This window comes from Copadichromis virginalis, linkage group LG4 (genome assembly GCF_057382275.1).
Source record: "Copadichromis virginalis isolate Kocher_CV1m ecotype Utaka linkage group LG4, C_Virginalis_male_GT1.1, whole genome shotgun sequence".
Lineage (NCBI taxonomy): Eukaryota > Metazoa > Chordata > Actinopteri > Cichliformes > Cichlidae > Copadichromis > Copadichromis virginalis.
Window position 1 is genome coordinate 20,150,699 of NC_140621.1, and position 24,694 is coordinate 20,175,392.

General features: G+C 40.6%; 1 protein-coding gene across 1 annotated transcript in view; it reads left to right on the plus strand.

Moving 5' to 3' along the window:
* The first annotated feature begins 832 nt into the window (after positions 1-832).
* The window catches only part of fam20ca (FAM20C golgi associated secretory pathway kinase a), a 50,108-nt gene continuing 26,246 nt past the window's right edge, over positions 833-24,694 (plus strand). Inside the window, exons 1-3 of the mRNA XM_085454091.1 lie at positions 833-2,360; positions 2,807-2,991; positions 6,523-6,601. Of these exons, the coding sequence (XP_085310217.1) occupies positions 1,810-2,360; positions 2,807-2,991; positions 6,523-6,601 (815 nt within the window). The 5' untranslated portion in view covers positions 833-1,809. The remainder of the gene's footprint in view (positions 2,361-2,806; positions 2,992-6,522; positions 6,602-24,694) is intronic.

The following is a 24,694-nucleotide window of genomic DNA, read 5'->3' on the forward strand; positions in this document are numbered from 1 at the left end:
TCTGATAATCAAACAAACAATCCATGTAATTTGAAAGCCTAAAACGTCTGCAGCTCTGTGCAGCGATTATTTCTTTCTTGTGATTTTATTTATATATAGTAGAATGTACAAATCCTGACAAACAAGCTATTACTTGCTACTTGCTGTTTGCTTCAAAAGCAACATGCTGTCAAAGACTCCAAATGTCCAAGCGCATTTAAAAAGAAATAAACAAGATGATAGCTTGATAAATATGCCAACACATTTGGGCATTATGTGACTTTTATTATGTGGGAAGTACATTTCCTTCTGAAACAGAATTTCGAGGAAGCATTTTGGGTTGGATTTATTTTTTTCCTCTGATGCCAGTAACCAAAAACAGAGTTACAGTAAATGACGACTTTATGCTCACGCTTCAATTAAGGTTTCCATGGACACCGCTCCAGCTCCATATTACCCTGTGACTCTTGGATGTCAAAGCAGGGATTTACAAGCACCTTTTCTTGACTGTAACAATGCCACTGAAAGACTTCTGACCTAAATGACAATTTTCCATGTTTCTATAAATTTTATAAGAAATAGAAAGGACTCACCCGCTACCACCTCAACAATAACAACAATAATAGTCATGGCTAATTCACAATTAAAATTAATTTCTTGTATTTCTTCAGTTCGAATAATTTTTGTCTAAAACACTCGTTCCTTCATCCCTCTATTGAATGTCCCAGTTTAATTTACCCAATTCCTTATTTTGATAATGATCTAAAAGAACACTTCAAGCACATCCAGTAGGAATACATACCCATTGCCCTCCGTGTGATATAGGATGCACAATGTTTCAGGTAGTTCCAACGCCCTCTGGCTGTGTGCGGGGGACTTGCAGCCTTACAGGGTTTCAGCATACAGCTTTTTATCCCCGAAGCTCGCCTTTCATGTCACTAGTGCTACTTGTATGTGCAGACGCAGCCAATCTCTTCCTCATGACGCCACCGAGGTTGGGCTCAGAGGGCTTCGATCATAATATTTAACACACCCACTCTGGATGGACACTTGGAAGGAAGACAAAGCAGTGCTGAGAGGAGAAATCACAACCAGGATCCCACACACCTGCCGGCCAGCCTGCCAAGCCAGTCTCTGATTTGACTTCAGCGACGTTTGCAGACAGCAGCAGCTTTGTGAAGAAGCGGGGCAGCCTCCAGGCATCTTGCAGCGGATCACCTCTTATTTGTTTTTTGGTTTTTTTATTATTATTATTATTCCTCTTTCTGTTTATAAATTGATCGTAAATGTTAGGAAACCTGTGCTTTTGTGGACTACGTTATATCAGTGTCATCCTGTTACTTTCCTCTGAAGACAGTTATGACGCGGTTGACATCTCACTCCGTGCTGGCAGCGACACAGGGAAGCAGATTTGAAGAAGACTATTGATGCTTTTAGCAGGACCCCACTCCCTTCTCTTAGCCTAAGATACATCTTCAGTGAGATTTATTTAGTCACTCGTCCTCCTGACACTATAGGCTATCCTGCTCAACAAGGCAATGAATGAAGAGCACTTCCTGAGCCAGCAAAGTGTCCGGGTTTTTACAATGTCTTGGTCTTTCCACCTGTCTGGGAATGAATCGTTGGGACTGTTTTAAATATTAAACACCGCACATAAAATGGGCTTTTTAAACATAGGCTGACGCTCATTATGTGTGGAGCGATCATAGAGAATTCCCAAAGTAACATCGTTGTCTCGTCCTCAGAAAACAGTGTTAGACACCAATGTCGGTGCTGTAGCTAAGGTGCGCTTAAAGCTTGCTATAAAATATATATTTATAGAGGCTAAACATGATCTTGTTTCGCAAATTCAGAGTCTTGATACTTATGGTGTTTTTGGTTGCGTGCACCATGCACATCATGATAGACTTGTTACCAAAACTAGAGAAGCGGGCGACGGGAGCGGAGAGCGGGGACGGCGGCTGCCAGTGCGCACACCACACGGGCGGGGAGTCGCAAGGCTGGGGGAAGCAGCGAGCCAGGACGGCGGCTGAAGCCGGCTGGCCTAATAAGCACACGCTGCGAATCCTGCAGGATTTCAGCAACGAGCCGAGCTCCAACCTCACATCGCATTCCCTGGAAAAGATCACCACCGCCGGGGACAGGGCGGACTCTTTCCGGCGGATGAAAACGTCGGCGGGGAAGGCAGATGACCACAAGCCGCTGATGGGAGACGCAAGCGGGGGTCGGATCGTCCCTTCCCGTGCTGTCTCACGACTTTCTCGCCTGTTTGAGCATCCTTTATACAAGGTTGAGCTTCCGCCTCTCACGGACGATGACACTTTGTTTAACGTCAACAACGACATCAGGTTTTATCCCAGAGCAACAGGGAACCAGGGATGGTAAGCCGACGAGATTTAAATTAAACTTGTGTGATTTAAACGAGTCCATGAACAGCTAGAGTGCTCTGACTTCAACATGTTTGCTCTATTAAGAAGTCATTTTGTCACCCAGGTCTTTTACTTTTATATAAGGTTTAAAATCACTCCTGTTCTATTCTATCATGTCCATTCAGAACAACAAATCTATTTTATTTCCTTATCAGTCTTCACCTCTCTCTCTATCTATCTATTTTCTTTGTTTGAGCACCCAACTTGGCCTCTGCTTTCCATCATGCTGGATTTTGTTTTCTTTTCATTGTCTTGGATTATCCATAGCCAGCCAGGCAGCATTTTGTTTTTTGTAGTTTGTTTTTTTAAAAACCATCTGTTATAAGCTTGTATTGTTCTTTGTCTACTCCTTCACCATCACTTATACCTTCCCACTCTTCTCCTCACTTGCTTGTCAGGCACAATGAGGACGGAAACGAAGACGAAGAGGAGTTCTCTCCAACTGAAGAGGTGACAGCAGAATCCTACCCCAACTGGCTGCGATTCCACATCGGGATCAACCGCTATGAGCTCTACTCCCGACACAGCCCTGTGCTGGATGCCCTGCTGAAGGACCTGGTCACACAAAGGATCACCAGCGTAGGTGAGTCAGTCAGCTATGCTGAAAAGGTGTATGTGTGGGTGTGTGAAGTTGAGGATTTGATGGGGTCTGCAGTTAAACTCTTTTATCTGGTCTGTGTTGATCAATTTCTAACTGTTAGATTCTGTCCTGTCATTTTGGCCTACAGCAGCAATGTCCCAACTAACTTAAAGATATTTTCCCTAATTATACTCAAGGTTCAATGTTATACTAATGTGTGAAAAATGCAACTTGGGAAGGCTTTTTCACCTTGGTATGAACAAAAAAAAACAACTTTGGCATAAAATTTGAAAACTGTAAAAAGTGGAGTGCCTCTGGACCTGCTTGTTTTTGTAATGACTCCTAAATTATTTGAAGTGTATTTGATAGAAATTCATTTGACACTCTTACACTGGAAGGATAGTGCTGTATTCAAATTCCCTTTTGTTTTTTGTTCCATTCAATCACAGTATTTCACTGAGATCTGCATTGTGTCACTAAAAATTAAAGTGGAGCACCAGGAATTTTTTTATCAGAGAAAAAATAATAAATACAAAAGTTGTAGGTTTTTTTTTTTCATCTTAAATCAGACAAGCTTAATAACTGGGAAAAACTGGAAGAAACATTTGAGGAGAACTTCCTCCCCATCAACTCTGAATGTCACAACATTGTTTTCATTTCTAAACACCCATTACTCTCTTTTGGAAATGATTTTCTTTTAAAGCAGATTATAAATGAGCGCAACAGTAAGAGCTGCTAAAAAAGTTGTTGTTTTCTCTATGTAATGAGATCAGATGTTATAAGGCAGATGTGCATTACATTGTTACCACTGTGGCCAAACTTACTTTGAGTAAATGTGAGTAATAATCATGACCACAATCCCAAACTGAGACCATTTGTTCCCTTTTAGGATGAAAATTTTTGTCGAGGTGTTTCTGATGTTTTTGTTGTTGTTCTTGTGGGGAATGTTAGTTACTTATGCCTATTTAGCCTCCAATACTTGTTGTATTTGTCTGGTGTCTCAATATTATTACATCCTCGTTCTCTCAAAGAACACTCACAATTTCTCGTTCTACACATCTCCTTCACTTTAGCACTCTCTCTACCTTTAACCCTTCTTTTCTGTTTTTCAACAAAAGACAATATAATTGCTCACGGCCAGACATACCTACAAAGATACTGTTTGTCTGCAGTGAAGCAGTGCTCTATGTCTGTGTGGCTTTATGTGTGTTTATATGTCCGTGTGTGTGTGTGTGTTTGTGTTAGTGTGCACGCCCTGGAGGCATGCATTAAAACATTTGTGCCCCATAATTAGCACAAACACTTAGCTGTCTCAACAAAATGACAAATCAGACACAGCATTAGAAAGTTTTCTTCATCAGCATTTTCTCCTCACTAGTGCCCACCCCCCCCCCCCACCCCCCCTTTCTTCCCTCCTTTGTGTCTGTCTCTCTGTTGGGGCAGGCTGTGGCCTTTTGTTCAGTCTTCAGCTGCACTCATAAATCATACGCACAGTAACATGAGGTGATACAGGTGAGAGCAAGATGGATTTATCATTGCTGCATGAGAGGGGGAATCTCAGAGCGTTGGGCGAGGCCTGGAGCATATCTGAAAGACCTGCGAGCAGGAAGGTGTAGAGAATAAGACAGCGACATCGATTCACTTGTGGTCTCCTGGAGAAACAGAGCAAGATAGATGGTTAGATCAACACAAATGCATACTCTCGGGAACAGCTGAGACAGATGGGAGAATCTTAAGAATGTTTTGTTGTGGGTTTGTTGCTGTTCAAGTCATGTGTGATTGCACGTCAGTGCAGAGACAATCCAGTGAAACAATCAGCCAAGCTTTAGCGGGATTTTTCACTGCGGATTACCTTTTTCTAGTTCTCGATTAGAAGGTGGATTTTTATGAAGGCCTGCGGTGAGCAATGAATTCAAGAATTGTGGCTTATGTGTTCAAGGTCATGGCATTAAATCATAGTTCAGTCATTTGCAATCTCTTAAAGGTTTTAGATCCGTTGTATAGCTGCACCAAGTTTGAGGATTACTCTAGGGTGCTATTCACTTGACCTGGCTTCAGCAAATCTGTCATATGTGAAGGCCAAATGCTCTCAGTGTATTTTTTTTTAGCTTTGCATTCACTCAGCATTCATCCTCTGTCATAAAGAAAAGGCACTGACCTGAGGTTATGTAGGTTGTACTGTTGTGTGCAACAGTGTATGTAAAAATCCAAAAGCTTTTGAAAATGAGTCACGGTAAATGGAGAGGCTTGCCAGCACTGAGTATGATGAATTCAGACAGACAGAGCATAACAGAGAGAATGTGAATACAAGGATGACATATCCAACTAAAAAGAGAGGGGGGAAAGCAGAGGAACACACCGTGAGAGCTCTGAGAGAAACAACAAGAGAGTCAATGAAGACAAAAGACAGCTCGGTGCAGGGGGTAGAGTGCAGTCAGCTACTCAGCCAGCAATCCAGTCAGTAAGTGGGTCCACTACAGGGGGCTTATGTGGATATTGGGGTTAGGCAGAAGTGCTGTGTTGTGTAATATGATCAAGTTAATGCGCTGTAATAAATGGGCAAATACCCGAAAGCTTGTCCATTGTGACAGAAACACAAAGCAGTTGGGCAGGCCTGGCGGTCTCTTTGTTTGAGTCGAAGGAAAGCGGGAATCTCACAGTGAGCCTCCATCACCCTCTGGGAGACACCATGGACATGACTGATAGTCAGTGACATATGCCCTGGCTCATCTCCCTGAGTACAGGAGGTTAATTTGTCTGAATGAAAAAGGAAGTCGCTACAGTGAATCCAGTGTGCACAAGAAACTTGCTGACAATGTGTTCAATTCATGAAGGCTTACAGACAAACATCTGGTGAGACTCATGTTTCTTATATTATGTAGCTTGTAGCTAAACACGCATGGATGGAAGTCTACATTTAGGTCACTTTATTGGACAAACGGACAGATAGTGAGGGGTCGATTGAAATGGAACAACAGGTTCAGGCATCCTGGAGTCAAACCATAATAATGTGCTATGTGCCTAAAATATTCTCAGCAATGTGCTCCTGTTGAGGCAGCGTGTGTGAACTTTATGTACTAAAATTGAAGGGGCTTCTTTTCCTCAATCACTGATATTTTGTCATTCTCAGAGCACCATGTTCTTCTAAAGTTGCATGCATGCTGCGAGAACACACAGTCGCTCTTTTCCATTCAGATAAACTGTCCGTTTCATGTTCAACCCTCTGTTAAATCCAGAACTAGCCAGAGTTTTTAGCAGATGCTCTTCAGGCCACTTTTTGCTCTCGGTCACACCCAGCTCCTGACTGGCACGATTGCATTTACAGTGTCTAGGAAATTGGCCAGCAGATGTGATAGTTCTATTATGCATTCATGCAAAATTGCATTTTTCCATAATGGCAAATAACAAAACAGCTGTGCATGTTTTGTTTTGTTTGTTTTTTTTGAGTGCATCCATGTGTTTGTGCATGTATGCTTATGCCTCAGACAGTTTAGTTTAGATGCTGATCTAACAGCTCATTTTGTTTCCTCCCAGCCATGAAATCTGGAGGCACCCAGCTGAAGCTGATCATGACTTTCCAGAACTATGGACAAGCACTGTTCAAGCCTATGAAGTAAGTAACACATGAAGTGACTGCATGACAACACAGGTAAACTACATTTTATATACGTTAGGTGTAACAATTGTTCCTGGAACTTTCTTATTAAACATCTAACTGCAGATTATACTCTTATACAAGTTTTTCTATAAAAAGTCTGTTTGATACACTCAGCTTGATTTACCAGTTGCATATGTTTTAAAGAGGGCAACACGAAGTCTCAGATGAATAAGTGCCAAGCACTGTCATCGCATCTCACTGCGTGTTCACCTACACATCTCCCCTCCTCCCTCATTTTTTTGCGATCTTCTCCTGATGGGGAATTGTCTGTCTTCTTTTTTAATTAACATCAGCAGGCTTATGTGTTAATTAAAACGAGCATTGAGCCATCGTGAAAGCGTCTTTGGGGAGGCATACATACTGGCAATGGCACATTGCATTTGAAAAAGAAATACCCCCACCCCCACCCCCTCCCTCAGCTGTCTGAGTTTTGCCCAATGAATTCCCATGGCGACATGGATAAACAGCGTCCAGGCCAACTGGGCTGCGATCAGAAGTAATTGCTCACGAGCCAGGTTTGATTGCTATGAAACGCTGAATGGTTTTCTACTTGAGAGCCTCAGTGGAGAGTATTAGATTTTGAGAGAGAGAGGGACAGAGGGAGGAAGGGAGAGAGGTAAAGCTTTACAAGTTCATAATGTCATAATTCAACAAATCGTACAGGTGTAGTTCAGGATGGTTCTTTATTTCAATTGTACCAAGCCCTTTACCACATAAGCCAAAGTCACATAAATAAGAGGAACAGTGAAGGATTAGGAAAGCAGACGTGTGAATGCAGTGCTGGCTTGACAATGAACTGTGAAAAGTTTGGAACTGTTTTCTTGGACTGATTTATGGTGAGAGAGCCTGCAACATGTTTTCAAAGTTTATTCAGCGAGTGCAGGTGTTCAAACTCTTCATTTGTCTTCTTTTTACATTAGGGTAGTGGCACTCTGTGTGCTCAAACAACTGGTCATTGTGTCCCAGCTTGCCAAATTATTTCAAGGTCAATTAGTGGATGAATTTTAGAACATGTGGCACTGTTTGCAAAATTAGCGTCAGAGAATATGTGGTTCAAAGCACAGCGGTCTGAGGATGTATTTTAAACACAGCAGGAGCCAACACCCAGCAGGCATCATCTAGTCATAGTCAAGTAAACTAAGTTTGGTGATTACCCTGGGTTTCTATGTGTCTGGCTGGGTAAATCTGATATTACTGGTCTAATCATTCAGGGGCTGCTGCTAGGTAATACGGGCGCTTGCATGGGTAGTATCTAAGTTTAATGAAGTAATAAGTCAAAGGAAAGGGGAAGCTTAAATATTGTCAGCAGGGATTTGAAATGTTACACCATCCACCAAACTTTAAAATGCTAAAGAATCTGTGATGTCTTAAAGTAGATAAGTAAAGCAGTCAGTTGCCATCAGAAACAGTTTTGACAGTTTCGGAATCACATGCTACCGATTCCCACGGCTCCTTATTTAGCCTGTCATATTTTTTATTCAAGCCTCTTGCTTTGACTGTCACAAACTGTCTCAACTGTTTACAGATGTTATACAAAATTCCACAGAGCGAAAATACAAAAATATCAGTGCTTACTGAGAGTCGTAATGTAGAAACATAACCTTTGTCTCTGCTTTTGTTCAAGCACGGTGTGGCATTTTGTTGTTTCTGTCAGTGCACTGATGTGTCCCACTTTTATTTTAGGAACCAGTGCATTCTGGGTACAGTAGTTCAGTGCTTTCTTGTGTCGACTTGTTTTTCTTCACCTGTCCCTTTGTGCAGCATCAAGTGGTGCATCAGAGAGACTTTGATGTTTCAGGCCTCCTTTGAGCCAAATGCAAATTTCTACACTGCCATAGGCCAGGAGCTTGCACAAGCTGACAGCTTGCCAGACACCTCCACAAGATTTTCTTTTTCCTGTGCAGAAAAATTGTCAGTTTTTTGGGGGTTTTTTTAATCTGTCTAACTGACTTTATAATTATGTTTGATGATTTAAAGTATGATCCCAGATTGGAGTAGAAGGTGCTAATTTAGTCTTCAAACTACAATTTGTTTTTCCCCACAAAAAGATTTCATTACTTTTCCCTTTAAAGAGACAAATGTGTGTAATATCCTGCATTACCAAGCATGTACAGATGTCCTTGGTTTGGGTTCTTGTAAATCATATCTAGAGCCAAACGGATATGTACTGTAAGGCCGGAGTTTTAAGGCTGATATCAGTATTGGGTGATTCCAACACATCGGGTGATATTTTATTCTTTAAAACATAAACAGATTTTTGTAACATTTGTTATGTGTAGTTATTTATTTACTTGTTTACACTCTGCTTGACTCTGCTCAGCTGGTTGTTGTGTTTATACAGTAGCATACCAGGCAAGTTGCAGAGTACCCCCTGGTGGAAAGACTCTGCAACGTCAGCACTAATAACGTGGTTGAATGGTGTTTCTACCAACTCATCTTTACTTTTAAAATTTTCATTTATCAGTCATTTTAAATGCCGATACCAATAGATCAACACTTAGTCTTTTATCATATGCAAGACATACTTGTCTCCAAACAGACATGTCTCCAAATAAGTATGAAATGTATGAGTCAAAAAGAGTCCAATTTTGGTGGTGTAACTTTGTGGCCATCTTTCCTGTAGCCAGTGAAAATTGATAGAAAATAGATTAAAGAAACTGAAGTTAGGAATATAAGATGGTTGTAAGATAAAATGTTCTAAGGCTGTTATGGAAATAGGGGAAACTGGCTTGACGGAGTACTGACAATGAAAGACAAATGAGTAGTTGTGGTAATCCAGAGGGTTGGGGCGAATTTGTAATGCCAACCTGTCAAAGAACTGGGTCCTCCAGCTAGAGCCATGTTTACAGGCTGAGAGAAAATACTCCATGCCAAACCTCCATGTCTGTCTGGCTTATGTCCCTGGTGCCTATCCTTCCTATTCCCTGTCAAGATCCCGGTTACAGTGTGTATACAGAGCTATAATGTTTATGTAATGCTAAATAGATTTGTCAAATGGAGGTTTGAAAGTTTGAGAGAGGAGGTAAAAGCCTCTGATATGCAAAGAAATAATTGATTTCTCCTTCACATCCTATCTGACAGCTCTGTTTCGACTCCCTCCCTTTGATGTTGTTGATAGTCTCACATTTCAGAATGGTTTCAGAATTGCAAGAATGATACTGATTACCTTTGATAATGTACAAACCTCAGTCCTGTTGAGAGCTGTTTTATGAAAGCATAAGTTTCACTACATGTCAACACATGAGCTACAAGATACTGTATATAGGACAGGCATTCAGCAACCACGGGGAATCTGAATATGTCCTCATCTGCATGAACTGAATCAAATTTGACAAGCTTTGGCTCTTAGCGTTAGTAAAGCCAACATGGTTGGCTCAGAAGCCTCATAGCTGCAACACCCAAGAGGCTGTTTGGTTTTTATCATCCAAAGGCTGTTTTATAACCACAGGTTCATTGTAGCCCATCATCATCCTCATAGCTGCTGTACGCCTACTGTTAAGTTATAACTGATATTTCTCTATGGATCCTCTCTGCAGATGGAGAATTCTATTAGGGCTAAATTCATTTAATGTCCTCTAAAGAAAAAAAACTTCTTGCTGTTCTTGTTATTGATTTGACTGCAAAAGATGAATAATTTTACTATTGATTTACATGTATTCTTGTAAAGTGCTGAAGGGTATTGTTCAAAAACAGATGGCTTGTCATTGTTGTGGGAGGTTTAATGCTGGACACTGCCTACAAATAGTTCCCTTATACAAACCCAACTATTAATAGCTATTATAGCTATTTTCTGTAATTTTGAACCAAAAAGAGACAACAATTATGTTCATTGACTCAGATAATGAGCATCTTTATACCAACTGACAGTTCACTAGCAAGGACCCCGACCACAGATGTGGATGACAAAAGTTTAATAATGATTGCAAAGAGCTAGGCCTGAAGCTGATGTTTGGGAAAGGTTTCATTGAGGATCGGGCCCAGGTCCTGATACATTTGAGAGAGTCTGACAATCTGATAACAAGGAGAGGAAGAGGGGACCATGCAATCAACAAGAAAGGGGTGTGTGGTATAAATGCAAGTAGGACTTTGCAGACGTATACCTAGAAGGGGGGGAGAGGGGGTGTGGGTTTGGGGGTGCAGTCCAGCTCCTGAAAAGGTAAAGTATTTTCAACAAATGCAGGTTAATAGATTTGTTTATGCTTGCAAGCATGAACTCAAAGTGCACACCTGTAACTATGAGCATAAACACAAAAAACCCTCTGCAATTCAACACCATGACTTAACTGAAGCCTTTTCAACAATTTTGGTGGAAAAGGCAAAAACTACTTTTGAGATCTTATCAAGTTTTCTTGGTCTTGGGTTGTTCCTTTGTAAACATAGCCACTGTGGGCTCGAGAATACTGCTGGCTCTAATAAGATGGACAGATATTGAGAGGTGCCATCTGAGCTCAAGGTTCTGTGAACAAACACAAATCAGGCATGTTACTACAGACAGATGTTCAGATAGCTGTAGCGCACACACACGCACATATGCATATTTACAGACAAGCTGCAAAGAGAAGGACTCTTTGGGGGTTATAGAGTTCGTGCTCCTGCCATCAGGGACGGCTGGTACTGGAAAATCCGCGAGCAGTGAGCCAAGCTGCAGCTGTAGCCACTCACTCAGAGCTGTGGGTATATTACAGAGAAGGTGATGACTGCAAGGCCACACTCTGCCTGCACACACAAAAGAAAACTAGCTCATTCACTTCCTACCACTCACCATTTAGCACTCCCCTAATGATTTTCACTGTGACAAGTCAAAAAGCCTTGAAGCGCAAAGAGAGACTTTAAATGTGATGAAACGTCAAATCTTTTCACATTAACACCCCTGTCGTCTCGTCCGTGATGAAGTTTTCTATGATGATTCTGACCTCAATCTTGCATATTATGAAAAGCTTCAGCTGAGTTGTCAAATCTATCTTTTCACTTGCTGATAGGTTATGTAAACTTTAGCTGCCTGATTTAGTGGCTTTATCAGCCCTTTCATATGAAGGGCACTTGGCGGGGAGGGATTCATCAGGTTTTCAGCTGCCCCTGCAGCACTGTCTTAGGTGCCAGGGGACAGAGCAGCACCTTGGGATGCCAAGTAATTTGTCTGACTGGGATGTTGCAATCAATGAGAAACTGAAAAGAGCTACTGTGGTTAGATCATAAGGGAACAGAAATAGAGGAGGCTATAAATTTCAAGTGAAGTGTGACGTACGCCCACTATGTAGTTTGTTCTGGAGGTTTCTTTCTTTGCTAAGTGTGTGTATGTGTCTGTGATTGGATTGTTTTTAATGTAAGAATTTATCATTCATTCAGAATTATTTGTGCATCTATAGAATATTGAACAAACTGATATTCAAACCGTGTGTGTGTGTGTGTGTGTGTGTGTGTGTGTGTGTGTGTGTGTGTGTGTGTGTGTGTGTGTGTCAGAAGAAACACTATGAAAAATAATGTAAGATTTATGTGGAAAAGCTGATTGCATTGTGTCCAGCCAAAGAAACGGTTATATGTTGTGCAACATTATTGTACAACATTTCCTAGTTGTGTTGACATTCATGTTGACGCCATTGCTTTTTTTGTAATGTTGTGAAATTGGTTAGTTTTTTTTTAAGACACATTGGAGTGCTATTAGTGTACAGATTCGGTTTTAAAGTGAAAAATTAAAAGCACTGAATCTCATTGTTCTGGTTTATTGTGCAAGTATTAGGCAAGAACTAGCTTCTGAAACAGATTGAAAAAACAATAGTAACTATTTTAGCACTTAGGATCTGCTGTAGTGAGATTTAACGATGCATGTTACCCAATTTGTTTATGATCAAAGTTCCATTTAATTTAGCAATAAATCAGCTTGCCTCTTGCTGATTGGCCACAAAGAGGCACAACACAACACAACATAATAAAATACAACAATCACAGTGTTGCCCTCTGGCACATTTGCATGATCACAAAACCACTTAGCTCTTCGCTAATTAAAAGCACAAGTAACTGATCAACTTTCTCCCACTTCAAGCACTAAATTGGAAGGAAAATGCAAAGCTCCACCTAGTGGTTGGAGGTATTATCAGAGGTATCACTCCAGCTGCAAGCAGCCATCTACTGTAGAAGTGGCACTAAGTGTGGTCTTGTGCTGCTGTAGCAAAACTCCATCAAGGTTAATTTAGAGATGCGCTTCTGCATATCCTGGTTATAATGAGTGGGTATTTGACCTCTGACATTAACATGGCATTTTCACCAGAGAACCGCTGCTCACTGGATATATTTCTATACCACCCTGACCATTCTCTGTAAACCATAGAGATGGTTGTTTGTGAAAGACTCAAACTCACCTGGCACAACCAACCATGTCAAAGTCACCTAAATCATCTTTTATCTAACTTTAAATATCAGCCGGCTATTTTAACCATGTCTGCATGGCTAAATAAATTTAGCTGCTGCCATGTAATTGGCCTATTAGACATTTGTACTAACAATCAGTTGAAAAGGTGTACCTAACAAAGTGGCCATTGAGTGTATATATGGACGTTTAGGAAACAGTGGCATAGGACATTGAAAAAGATTGCAGGTTTTGCACAACAAGCAACGGTACTTGGAATAAAATGTACTTTTTAAGCCTATTTTACCTTTAAGTGACTGTTGTCTAAATGTAGCAGTACCACTGAAGTAGTAAATGTACTTGTAATTTCTTCTCCTGCTATAAAACTTTACATTATTCTGTGTCATAAGCTGAGGAACTCAAACACAGAGAAATATATTGTACTCTGCAAACGACATCTGCGATCAAACGTTATCTGGAGGGTTCTAACTGTCTTTTATGTTTCATTGTCTACACACACACAGATATACACGCTCAGTATTACCGTGTCAGGCATTCACAACATCTGTTTTTCATGCAGCTTTGTACTCGCAGCCAGGCAGCCTGCAAGGGCCTGAACCCAGCGACTCTTCTTCAGGCTCTGAGCATGTCTGACTCCTTCTGTAGGTCTTTAAGATTAATTTGTTCTTTAAGCCATTTTAATGTGGCTCAGGATTGCTTATATTACAGAGGCTTTTTCTGCTTTCCCTTTCTCTATGCACCTCTTTTATCCCCTATCCCCCCTTTCTTCATTAGATGTTGTATCAAAAACTTTGTGTAGTCAAGCTTCGGGCTGATACTATCATAAAAGTTAATACTAAACACAGATTTCTATCTCATACATACATTTCCAGTATTTTTCTTTTGCACTCAGATGTGCTCTGATTCATATTTTTCTTTTCTATGAAAGCAAAACCCCTTAAAGAAATTCTCAGTTTCTCAGCTACACACTGTGTTGAAGCAGAAAATGTGGGTTATTTATATTTAGACGTTCAAATTCAAAGTCTCTCTCTCGATGTGTGTCTGTGTGCTGTGTAATCAGTGTGTGGGCTCTTTGATAGGTTGACCTTTTGTAGGCTGTGAGATGAGCTGGTTAATTAGTGCTGTACTTTAACAGCTGTACAGCCACCTGCCTTCAGTAATTTATCACATTTTCCTAGTCATCAGCACACACTATAAGCGCTGTTTGAGTTGGGAATGTAAGATAGCTTAGTGAGGTCTTAGCAGAACATTTACTGTGAAATGATTTGATTGAAGTGTCAATCATTTCTGTGTGTTCTGTTTATTATCTAACTATGTCCCACCAATAAAGGAAGTGTTTGGGTGCCGCAGCACTTGCGGCTTTTCTGCATAATTACCACTGAGTCACTTAGTCTTCCATTTGTTTGCTGGACGTTCTCAAAAGAATCCACTTCTTTTCATGTCCCTCGTTTCTTCTCGTGTCTCGCTTACTTCTGGGTTCTGTCTCACTCCGGTGTCTGTTCTCGATTCGAGAGGTCCGCAGTGTAGCAGCTGGCACCAAGCGGGCCTGCATGTCGTCTCAAATCTCAAGTAACTTATTTATTTATTTGTTTTGACAGGCACACTCTTGTAGGCTCCCAACACAGACACTAAAACGCAGAGGACCGTCTTATTTTAGACTCCCGAGTCTTAAACTCCCTCCCCTTCACGTCCTCCCTGCTCACGCACACAAACTTCACATAAAGACTTCTCTCATGAATGTTTTACTAGGTCAACTCCTGAGGAAGTCTTGTTTTCATCACCATCTCTCCCTCCCTCCCTGTCCATCCCTCTCTCTGTCTCCACCTTCCATCCGCGCTCCTTTTTGGACTTGTTTGTTTGATTCGCTGAGGCAGTACTAATCCTCGGCTTGTCACTCGCCTCTGTTTAGAGCCTCGCTGCTCTGTATTTTTAGGTTCTCTCCATTTTCTCTCTCCCTCTCTCTGTTTAACAAGTGTTTAGGCACTCACAGCGTAATGAGGCAGAGCTGCGAGTAGCCTAATCGTAATGCGATTACAGGCCAGCCGAGTTGCAGGAGATGACTGATGTTTGATTGCTTAAATGGTCATGTGTTGTTGTTTTTTTTAACCACATTGCAGCAACAGCACATTCTCAGCTGTCAGCAGTTAACTCAGTGACTACAATGCATTACCATCATCCAAAGCCACGCTGTGAACACATTTACTCACTGTTACACTTCCTCATGAGACAGACCCTCATTTTTGACAAATAGGTTTTAAATTTAATGTGTAGATTTAAAAAAAAAAAAAGAAAGAAAGTAAATATTTGAATTTCAGACCTACTACAAGTACTTTTGCATCCTTGCCTCTAGGTTCAGCCAGTGCATGTGCTATACCACGTACAAGCATATCATATTTTTGTAATTATGTATTCTTGTTGTGGCTCCTGACATTGCCACTGCTGTGCATGGCAATGTTGATCATGTGTGCTAGCATATCATTATAGTCCAAAATACTAGATGGGGGGAATTCCTAAGCTTCCCGCTAGGAATGTCGCTGCCGCATTTGTCCTGAACGCTGGAAATTCATTTCCCTTCAGGAGGTGATTTCTAGACATTCCAAATAAACATTTCTTCGTGAAGCAAGAAAAGCAGGCCAGGTGCTGAGTTCCTGTTGGGGTGCTTATTGTGCTATGAGCAGGAATAGCTGTTGAAATTACACAAAATTGCATTGTTTATCTTAATGAGTATGCAGGAGCATGGTGTTTGATTGAGGGAGCTTTGCAAGAGCTGATTGTCAACTAAATGCTTTGGTGACTCCACAATCTGAGACTAAGACCCAGCATTTATCTTAACACAAAAGATAACCACTCGCTGTGTGACATAAAATCTTCCAAGCCTTAACATTTTTAATCTCTGGTTTTGCTCTAATAGGAGTAATCGTTCAGGCTTAGATAGAAAGAGGACTATTCTTCTTCTGTTGTTTTCTTTTTTTTGTTACAGCTGTTGGTGAATGACACACAACACTTGCTTCATTCTTACTTTGTCACTAACTCAACTGTTGCCCTTTAACAATGGGACCACATGCATCGCACCACCCCTTACAACCGAGCACCGTGATTAGATAACGACCTTTCCCAGATAGATCTATCACAGTCCAGCTGAATGCCTCTCCGAACTCAATGAATGAAACAGTTCTTCAACAGAGAGACAGAGAGAAAGCACTGTAGCTCTGTAACTTGGGCCTTTTGTAATAGCACACACAGAGGTAATGCATCCATAGTGGGTAAGGCCTGTGCTTGTCTGGGCCTCTGCCATCCAAGGTGGCAAATAGACCATGTGTGACTCCTCTGTTCTACTGACAGAGGTCAGGAGAAGAGGAGAACACAATCATTGTTTATCAATTATACTAGAGGAGGGAAGGAGGGTTCTCCCTGCCTTTGCCCATTGTCAGAGCAGGAAGTGGGAGGGGCTGCAGCCAGGTCTGGTTTCACCAAGAGGCAGGAATTTGATCCAGGGGTTTCCTGGGCTTCCTCCTCCCTTCTCACCCTCTTACCTTCCTTTTTGCAGCTCTGGCAGCGGTGATGCAAACAGAGGAGTCTCTGTGCTAAAGGAGTAGGGAGACTGAGGTAGTGCTGCTGCTGCTGCTGCTAGAAAGATTATTCACACAATGACTGCAACCTTAGATATCTGAGATCAGTCACTCTGATGTTTGTGTATGTGTAAAACTTTTTTTTATTTTACTTTTGAGAAAATAACATTCACATCTGTTTAATCTCCTCATGTTATACAACTTTTTGGGGAACAGAGCATCAGTAAATATAGACAGAGACTGGATGTATCCACAAACGGGGGCAGACTTACAATTTCACATGACAGCTGACCTCCAAGTAGACCCATCAGCTAGTGGTGCTTTGAGCCATGTCAGCATCCTAACAAGTTCATATTGACATCATAAGATGCTGACATAAGCTGCTGATAATTGGCAAGTATGGCATGGAGCTTGAATAAAGACACTATGTAACCGGCACAAAACAAAAAATACAGCAGTGGCTGATGAAGGTCATATTTTGCCTTAAAATGGCGCTAAAGGAAACTGAGTCCACCCGGAGGATGTAGTAATCACTATGAATTCTGTGGAATTATGTGGACATTCCGCTTATAATGGATGTAGTTGAGGAAGAATCCAGGGATAAAGTGATTAGGATTCCTCCTTTAGGCACCTTCTGCTGGGTTTCCCTATTATCCTTCATGGAATAGTATTGAGTAGTTCTTAAATAACAAAAATGTAAAAAAAAGAAAAATAAAGAAAAGAAAAAAACCCTGATTATGGAGGAGTTGATTGACTTTGCTGTCTGTTTGGCCATAAATTTTGCAATTTATTCTCTGCATTCTGTGCAAAAGTACTTTTTCAGCCTGGGAGAGAGGTAAAGCAGTAAAGCAGGGTTCTTTATTGAACTTAGTAAAGGCTGTGTTTTGGGGTTTGGTGCTTGGTGGTTGTGTTATTAAGTTAGTAAGGAAAATGTATTTATATAGGATTTTTCATGGATGAAAATCACAACGTGCTTCACAATAAAAATTATGAAATAAAGATATAACATATCCTAACAATGTAAAGCACCAGAATACAACATAAAACAACAAATGAAAAGGTTTTCTGTATAAAACATTTCTTCAGATGCTTTTTATAAGAGTCAGTGGAGTCTTTAATGAGTAAAGCCCAATCCCCATGAGTTTTGAACTGAGTGTATGAAGCCAGCACCAACTTTTGATCTGTTCTGATCTTTTGTACCTTCTTCTAAGCTATATAGACAAGAAAGACCAATTAATGCTCAGAGAACACATCATTATCACTAAATGTTGCATTTGAACACAACTTGCAATATGATGCATGAGCAGTAATAAATAAAAAGAAAGTTTTAGAATATCTTGCTGTAATTCTTTCATTTTTATGTTTGACCAAGTCCTCCACTTCTTTTCTTCTCATTTTCATTAGTCTCATAAACCCATCGATGTCTCATTGGTGCACTTAAATATTTTGTTGTGTATCCTTTGAGCAATGTTTTCACTAGAAACTGAATATACAGGGGTCTACCCGAAACGCGTCCTTGGTTTTAGTGTGACATCTCCGCCTCACTCCTTTCACATATAAATTAACTCTTTTTATCCTCAAGTGTTTTGGATTTGGGCCATCCCACTTAGCTCGTACACAAGGATAAAATGCAGCCCTTGGAACTGTTTTTCCAGTCCTTTCCCCACTTCCTCTTTTGCGCTGTCACCCACTCATGACCACAATGACATCTCTCAGCCACCACTTAGCCTCTGATAGATGGTTTCTATTTAGGAAACGACATCTGACCACAAACCACTAAGCACAACAAGACTGTTGACAGGTCTAAATAGAAAAGTTCAGCTGTGGGAAAAACAAAGCACGCACACTGTTGGCTCGAATCGGGGGCCTCGCCCACAAAATAGCTTTCCGGATAGACTTTTTTGATTGCTTTTTTCGGCGTAGGTATCAAAGTTTTTAGCTTTATGTAGTTAGGTTTCACTCTGTGGTGGAAAAAGCACTGAAAATGACTGATAGGACCCTTAAAAACTGAGCTGTTTGTGATGGATGAACTGTTGGGGCTTGTAACTTTTAGCTCTGAACAGAACAGGTTGTTGTGAATCCCCCAAAGCTTCTCGAGTAATTAACAGTCACATTCATTGGGGAACTGAAAAAAACACAAAAAAAACATGGGAAAAAACCATGGGACTACTTAATCAAATCACATTCACGGTCATCCATCACTAACAAACCTCACATTGGACTAATTAGGAGAAATAGTACCAAATCCTTCAAGCTATTATAGACCAAAGTCTTCAGAGATTATCAAAAATAAACCGATGCCAAGTTTCTCTGTCGGTCTGCTGCTGTGTGCATGCATGTTTGTGGCTGCTTTAGTGTGTGTATATATGTTATCATCCAACAATCTTTGCGGTGTGTTCACATTCAGTTTAAGTAAACACAGATGGGAAAGGGAGTGACTGGCCGGCAGCCACAGTGTCCTTCAGGATAAAATCAGAAGACGGAGGATGAAGAGAAAAAGAAGAGGATGATGGAGATGTGTTTGTGGATTCATGGATATTTGGGTTATAGCTAGAGCACCTTAGAGGATAATTACTAGTGATGTGCGATACCACTGATTTCCTTTCCGATCCGATACCAAGTAATATTCAGGGTGGTATCGACGATACTGATCCGATACCGATACTTTGTACAAAACGGATTTTATTTATTGTATCTCAAATTATAGCGTCATAATGATTACAGGACATCAGAATACCTTCTTCTTATCACTTAATAATGCAGAGTTCATCATATAGAAATAAAAAAACTAAAGTTGTGTGCTATTTGAACACCTTGCCTGCCTGGAGGACTAAAGGACTCCGTGAGAGACTCTCACCCTATCAGCACCTGTCCCTCTCCTCCTCTTCAGTTCGCCTCAACATACGCTCGTCATATTTTGTGATATGATTTACTCTGAGGTGTTTGACAAGGTTAGTGATGTTGCCACAACCATACATGCCAACCCTCCCGATTTTTCCGGGAGAATCCCACCTTTCTCCAGATTTTCCACCCGGACAACAAAGTTGAAAAACCATATCGCAGAATTCATAGCGCGGCCCAGCCAATTCCAGTTTCCAACAATGACGGCAGCGACTTAGTTTTAATATCACTCTTATTTCTCTTTCTGGGTCGCAAAAAAACTTTTAACATATTTTCAGGTGAGAATGTAGCTGTGTAAACTTCAAATATCTGAGCCGACCGACACATCGTCTTCAAACCCCCGCGGTCTTTCACCACTCGGGTTAAACATGATGTACAAGTCACTTTGATAACTTAAAAATGTTCTTGTTTGGCTTTTTCAGTGTTTTATTTGTTCGTGAGTAAATCGGTTTGGCTGAGATTAAAGTTATTAGATTAGATTAAATTAAATTAAACTTTATTATTCCCTCGGGAGGGTTCCTCCGGGGTTTTCACACAGCTGAATAAACGTCAAACAGAAAACTGATTAAACAGAAGAGTTTACGTCAGTGTCCGGTTATATTTTAGACAGCAAGGAGCAGACGGCAGAGTTTCACTCCACCGAGGGAGCTCGTGACGTACTACCCGGCTTTCTTTAGACCGCGAAGGCCGGTCCTCAGGTGGAAGCAGCCTCTGAATTTGGACACCCCCGCTGTTTCCGGGCCGGCCAATAATAACGGTGACATTTAACGTATTTTACCCGATAAATAAACCCTGTAAAATATATTTATCCGCCCAAACAGCCCTTTTGAATGTCTCCCTAATTCTGAGGTCTCAAGGTTGGCAAGTATGGCCACAACACCTCACTTTTTTTGCCACATTTATTGCAAACCACGGCTCAGCTGTTTGTGGAGGTAAAATACATCCGCACAATTACGCTCAGCCATTGTTGTGAGTGCGCACGCCAAGGGGCTGCGAGACATTTATACAGCCGTATTTCGCACATGACTATGAAAGGCGGAAGAGGAAGTAGTTCCTTTGAATGTAGGCAATCCGAATGTTATAGTTTCTTTCCACTGTGTTCCTGTTAATGATAAACTACAAATTTACTCTAAATTACTAAAATATCGATATTTTAATGTGAGAATCGATTCTAGAACATAAATGATTGGTATCGGAGGAATCGATATTTCAGGATCGATCCGCACATCACTAATAATTACATTTTATTTCAAACCCAAGTGTATTTCCCACTACCAGCATGTGGCTAATGAGCCAGCATAGCTAGTGTGTCCAAATTTAGCCCACAGAGCCATAATATCTTGTGGGTCATGCCAAGTTGAAGTAAACTCATTACCTTTTAAGGTCATCAATTTTGCACTTTGACTGATAACCAGTAGAGATTTTGGGGCAGTTGAAGGAAGATCTGCAACTGTAGCAGGTGATATCAAATATAATTTTATACAAAGAGTGAGTATGAGTGTGTATTCTTATCTTTGGGTCAAGATAATGCGATTGCTTTGGATGGGACATCTCTAGATATTCACCCCTACAGATGATAAGATAGTGGACATCCAAAATGCTTAGACAATCCAATTAACTTCTCTTGGCCAAGCCACACAGGCATGTCCTAGATGAGCGAGTGCGTGCGTGGATGTGTGTTTGTGTGTGTGTTGTTGGGGGGGTTGTACAAATGTGATGGGGTTGTGTGGCTTCAAAATTAATGCTTCCCAAGATTTAACATAATTTTCTCTAATTGCCATTTGCTGTTGAGCAACTACTTAGCAATAATCAAATAAGTTCTTAATGGTTTGTACCGCAGGCTACTCAGGAGGATGGACCAGCTTGCCTCTAAGTGGATGATTTATATGGTTTTGGAATGTATTCCTTTCACTGCACTTTTTCTGACTCCGTCACAAGCCAATTTGCAGTCAGGGAGTCTGCCTTGAATTTTGTCTGTTTCTATTCTGTCAGAGACGTTTTCTTTCCCCTTAAATAACCTCAATTTGTTTTTATGAATGCTGACATGCAGTCATCAAGACCTTTCCAGTAAGACGCAGCATCAGGCAAAGTAAATAGGAGATAATTCACATGGTGAATTGTTACTGCTCCCTGTATCTTTCTCACTCTTTCTTTTTGCTAACTCTGCAGTTTCTGCACCTTACTGTCACTCTCAGACTTCAGAGCTTCAGCTCGTATGTCATGCTGAATACTGAGGCTTGTTACTCACTCCCTGTGAGATGAAGACTTGGTAATACCCATTGATTTTTTTTTTCTTTTTTAGTTGCCAGCATAAACAAAATCTTGCGCACACATGCATACAAGCAAAGCTCATAAAATCCTCATCGATCCCACCAGGCTATCCAGTTTGTTTTGATTATAGAAGTAATGTTGGGCTTTGCTGTTAGCTGACCTTTTTTTTCCTTAGTAAGACCAGAGTGTCAAGACTTTACCACATCACAGAGTTCTTTGAAGCTTCAGTCCCTCCCTATTCTCATCTCCTCTTTCTTCACAATTTCTGAAGCTCTGAGGGATAGAGACAACTAGTAGAGGCTTGAGCGGGAATTTTCTGCTGAAAGACTGTGAAGGGTCTGTAAGAATGCTCTTTGTGACTTTTTAGAGTGTGGGTGTGCGTGATATTTGCAGTGGTGTGAAGGGACTGTTCTTACTGTTCCTAGTCAGTCTTTACATAAATCATGTCATGGTGGATACACATGCAGTTAGGTATAGCTGTCAGTGTCTTGAAAATGTTTTTGAAACAGGTGGTTTTGGAGCTGCCGTTCAATATTCAGCAAGCCTATTTATGTAAAAAACATACAGAGGAAGGTGAAAAGCAGACTGTCAGTATGCAATATCAAAATACTCTGGCATATTATGAAGCTTATTGTTCTAAACCTTCCCACGCTCATGCTTTTGACATCTAATCACTGTTGACCCAAGAATACCCTTGGTGTTTGTGTATGTTCTGCATAATTCATACTTCATATTCTGTGCAAAGCCTGTCATAAATCGCACACCCCGTGAAGGATTGCCTCAGACTTGTGCTATTGAAAAGAGCTAATCCACTGTAGATGGATATGTAAATATAGCGAAGTGTGGCCCTGTGCTGTGGGAACACTGCTGATTGTTGAGAATTGTTGTGGGTGATGGTGTGGGAGAGAGAGGAAGAGAGGGACAAAACGAAATGTAATTATAAGCATAAAGACCTGTCCTTTGAGTAAATAATCCACATAGCTAATACGCAGCCAACATACATAGTGTACATGAACAAAAACAGTCTTACTCCAGTATATGAATCTACAGTAAGAGCAGAGTAAATGTCATGTTACGCCATTAGATTTTCTCTTTATAATCTTTATATTGTTTTTAAAGACATATGCACAGGTGATAGTTGTATTTAGGTAGTTTTTGGTCCTTTTAGTCAGTTATTCCATTAAAACAACTATGGAAATAAACTTCCAAGAAACGAGGGGAAGGGTGTCTCAACCATAACAAAACTTGGACATGGTTACAGGATGCAAACATTACAACTGTGGAGCAAATTCTGAATATAATTTGAATGTGACAACTGATCAGAAGCACGTTTTATGCTCAAATTTCCTCTGTGGGCCATAAAGTCTGTGTTGCCCTTTATTGAGTGTCTCACCTAAATTTTAAAGTCGTTTCCCTCAGTTTTTGGCCTTTTCAGTCCAAACTACACCTCATGTAAACAATGCAAGTTGTCTGTTACAAGTTATATTTGTATTGATAAAACTGCCTTTCTTGTGGGATTTGTGGGTTGTTTACTGTCAGTCATCATCGACCAGTTGTGTGTTGTGCACTGCTTGTACTATTGCAAGCTTAATGCTCATTCCTGACAGCAAAAGGTTTGAAGAAATGATCTTTATCGGTCTTTTAGGTTACAGCTTCTCTTTGATTTTCTTTCAGATACCACTGACTATCACTAGAACTTTCTTTTTTGACACCAAAATTCTGAAAATGCAGCATATATACAGAGGCTGCCATTCTTCTTCTGGTGACTAATTTGACAGTCATGCAAACTAGAGAAAAAAATGACTTGACTAATCAACTCTCAGAACACATATAAAGCACACACACTTACTTTAAATGGATAAAAAAAAAAACAATGTTAGCTAAAGAAATTGGAGCTATATGAAACTGATTAGGTTTCTAGTAAATTCAATCATGTTTTAAATGTTACTAAAGTATACACAGCGTAAAGTAGGGGTGGGTTTTGATTATCGATTTATTGATTAAAATCGATTCTAGCTTGGATAACGTGATATCGATTCATTAAAATCCTGTATCGATTTTTTTAATATAAATTTATTTTGCCCAAACACCAGCATCTCAGGTTAAACCTCACAAAATTTCAACAACCACCAAACAGCTAAAACAGAAAATGAGAGCAGGTACACGGATTCTGCACAAAGACATAAACACAAAGCGCGACCCGCTGACAGATCAGAATCAGTGAGATGTCGCCTTTCTCACCCGACGGCACGGACACGGTCGGGGCTGAAAGCCGACAGCTTGCTAATTCTGATGTTTCAGCAGGTACGCCCTTTTTGCGCCGATTCTAAAGCTGCAGGTTTTATCTCTCTCCAAACTATTTGACTGAACCAGCAGCAAAAGAAGATCCAAACTACGCTTCACATAAACATCGTCATGAATTCCTTCTGACTTTTGCTGTTTTGATAAAAATCACACTTCATGCACAGCTCTCTCTCTCTCTCTCTCTGTACTTCAAGAACAGTTTCCCGTCTAAAAATCTGTTTTCTACCTTATTCAGTTGCTTGTTACGCTCAAGTCTATCGTTGTTTACAGCACTGTCGGCCACTGTTTTTTTTCTTATACTTACTTCCGAAAAGAAAGCCTCATTTCTGTTGTTCAATAAGCTTCTGAACAAATTTAAACTTTTTAGAATTATGCAGAATTGCAAAACGCTAGCTAACTGCTAGCAGCAGTAGCTTTGGTTTCTTTCACGTTGAAGTCCACAGGCCTGTACAGAACATGGTCACGCATCTGCTTGGTTACATTCCAATTTATTCTAACAAAGCAGACATACAGGTGGTAATTCTTTAAAGAATTGTAGAACAGCGCTGGTTAACACAGCTGTCATCTGTTTGCTTTTTTCCTGACTTAGTTATAACTTCCATTCACAGACAGTGCGTAAGAGAGGGTTGGTGTAACACC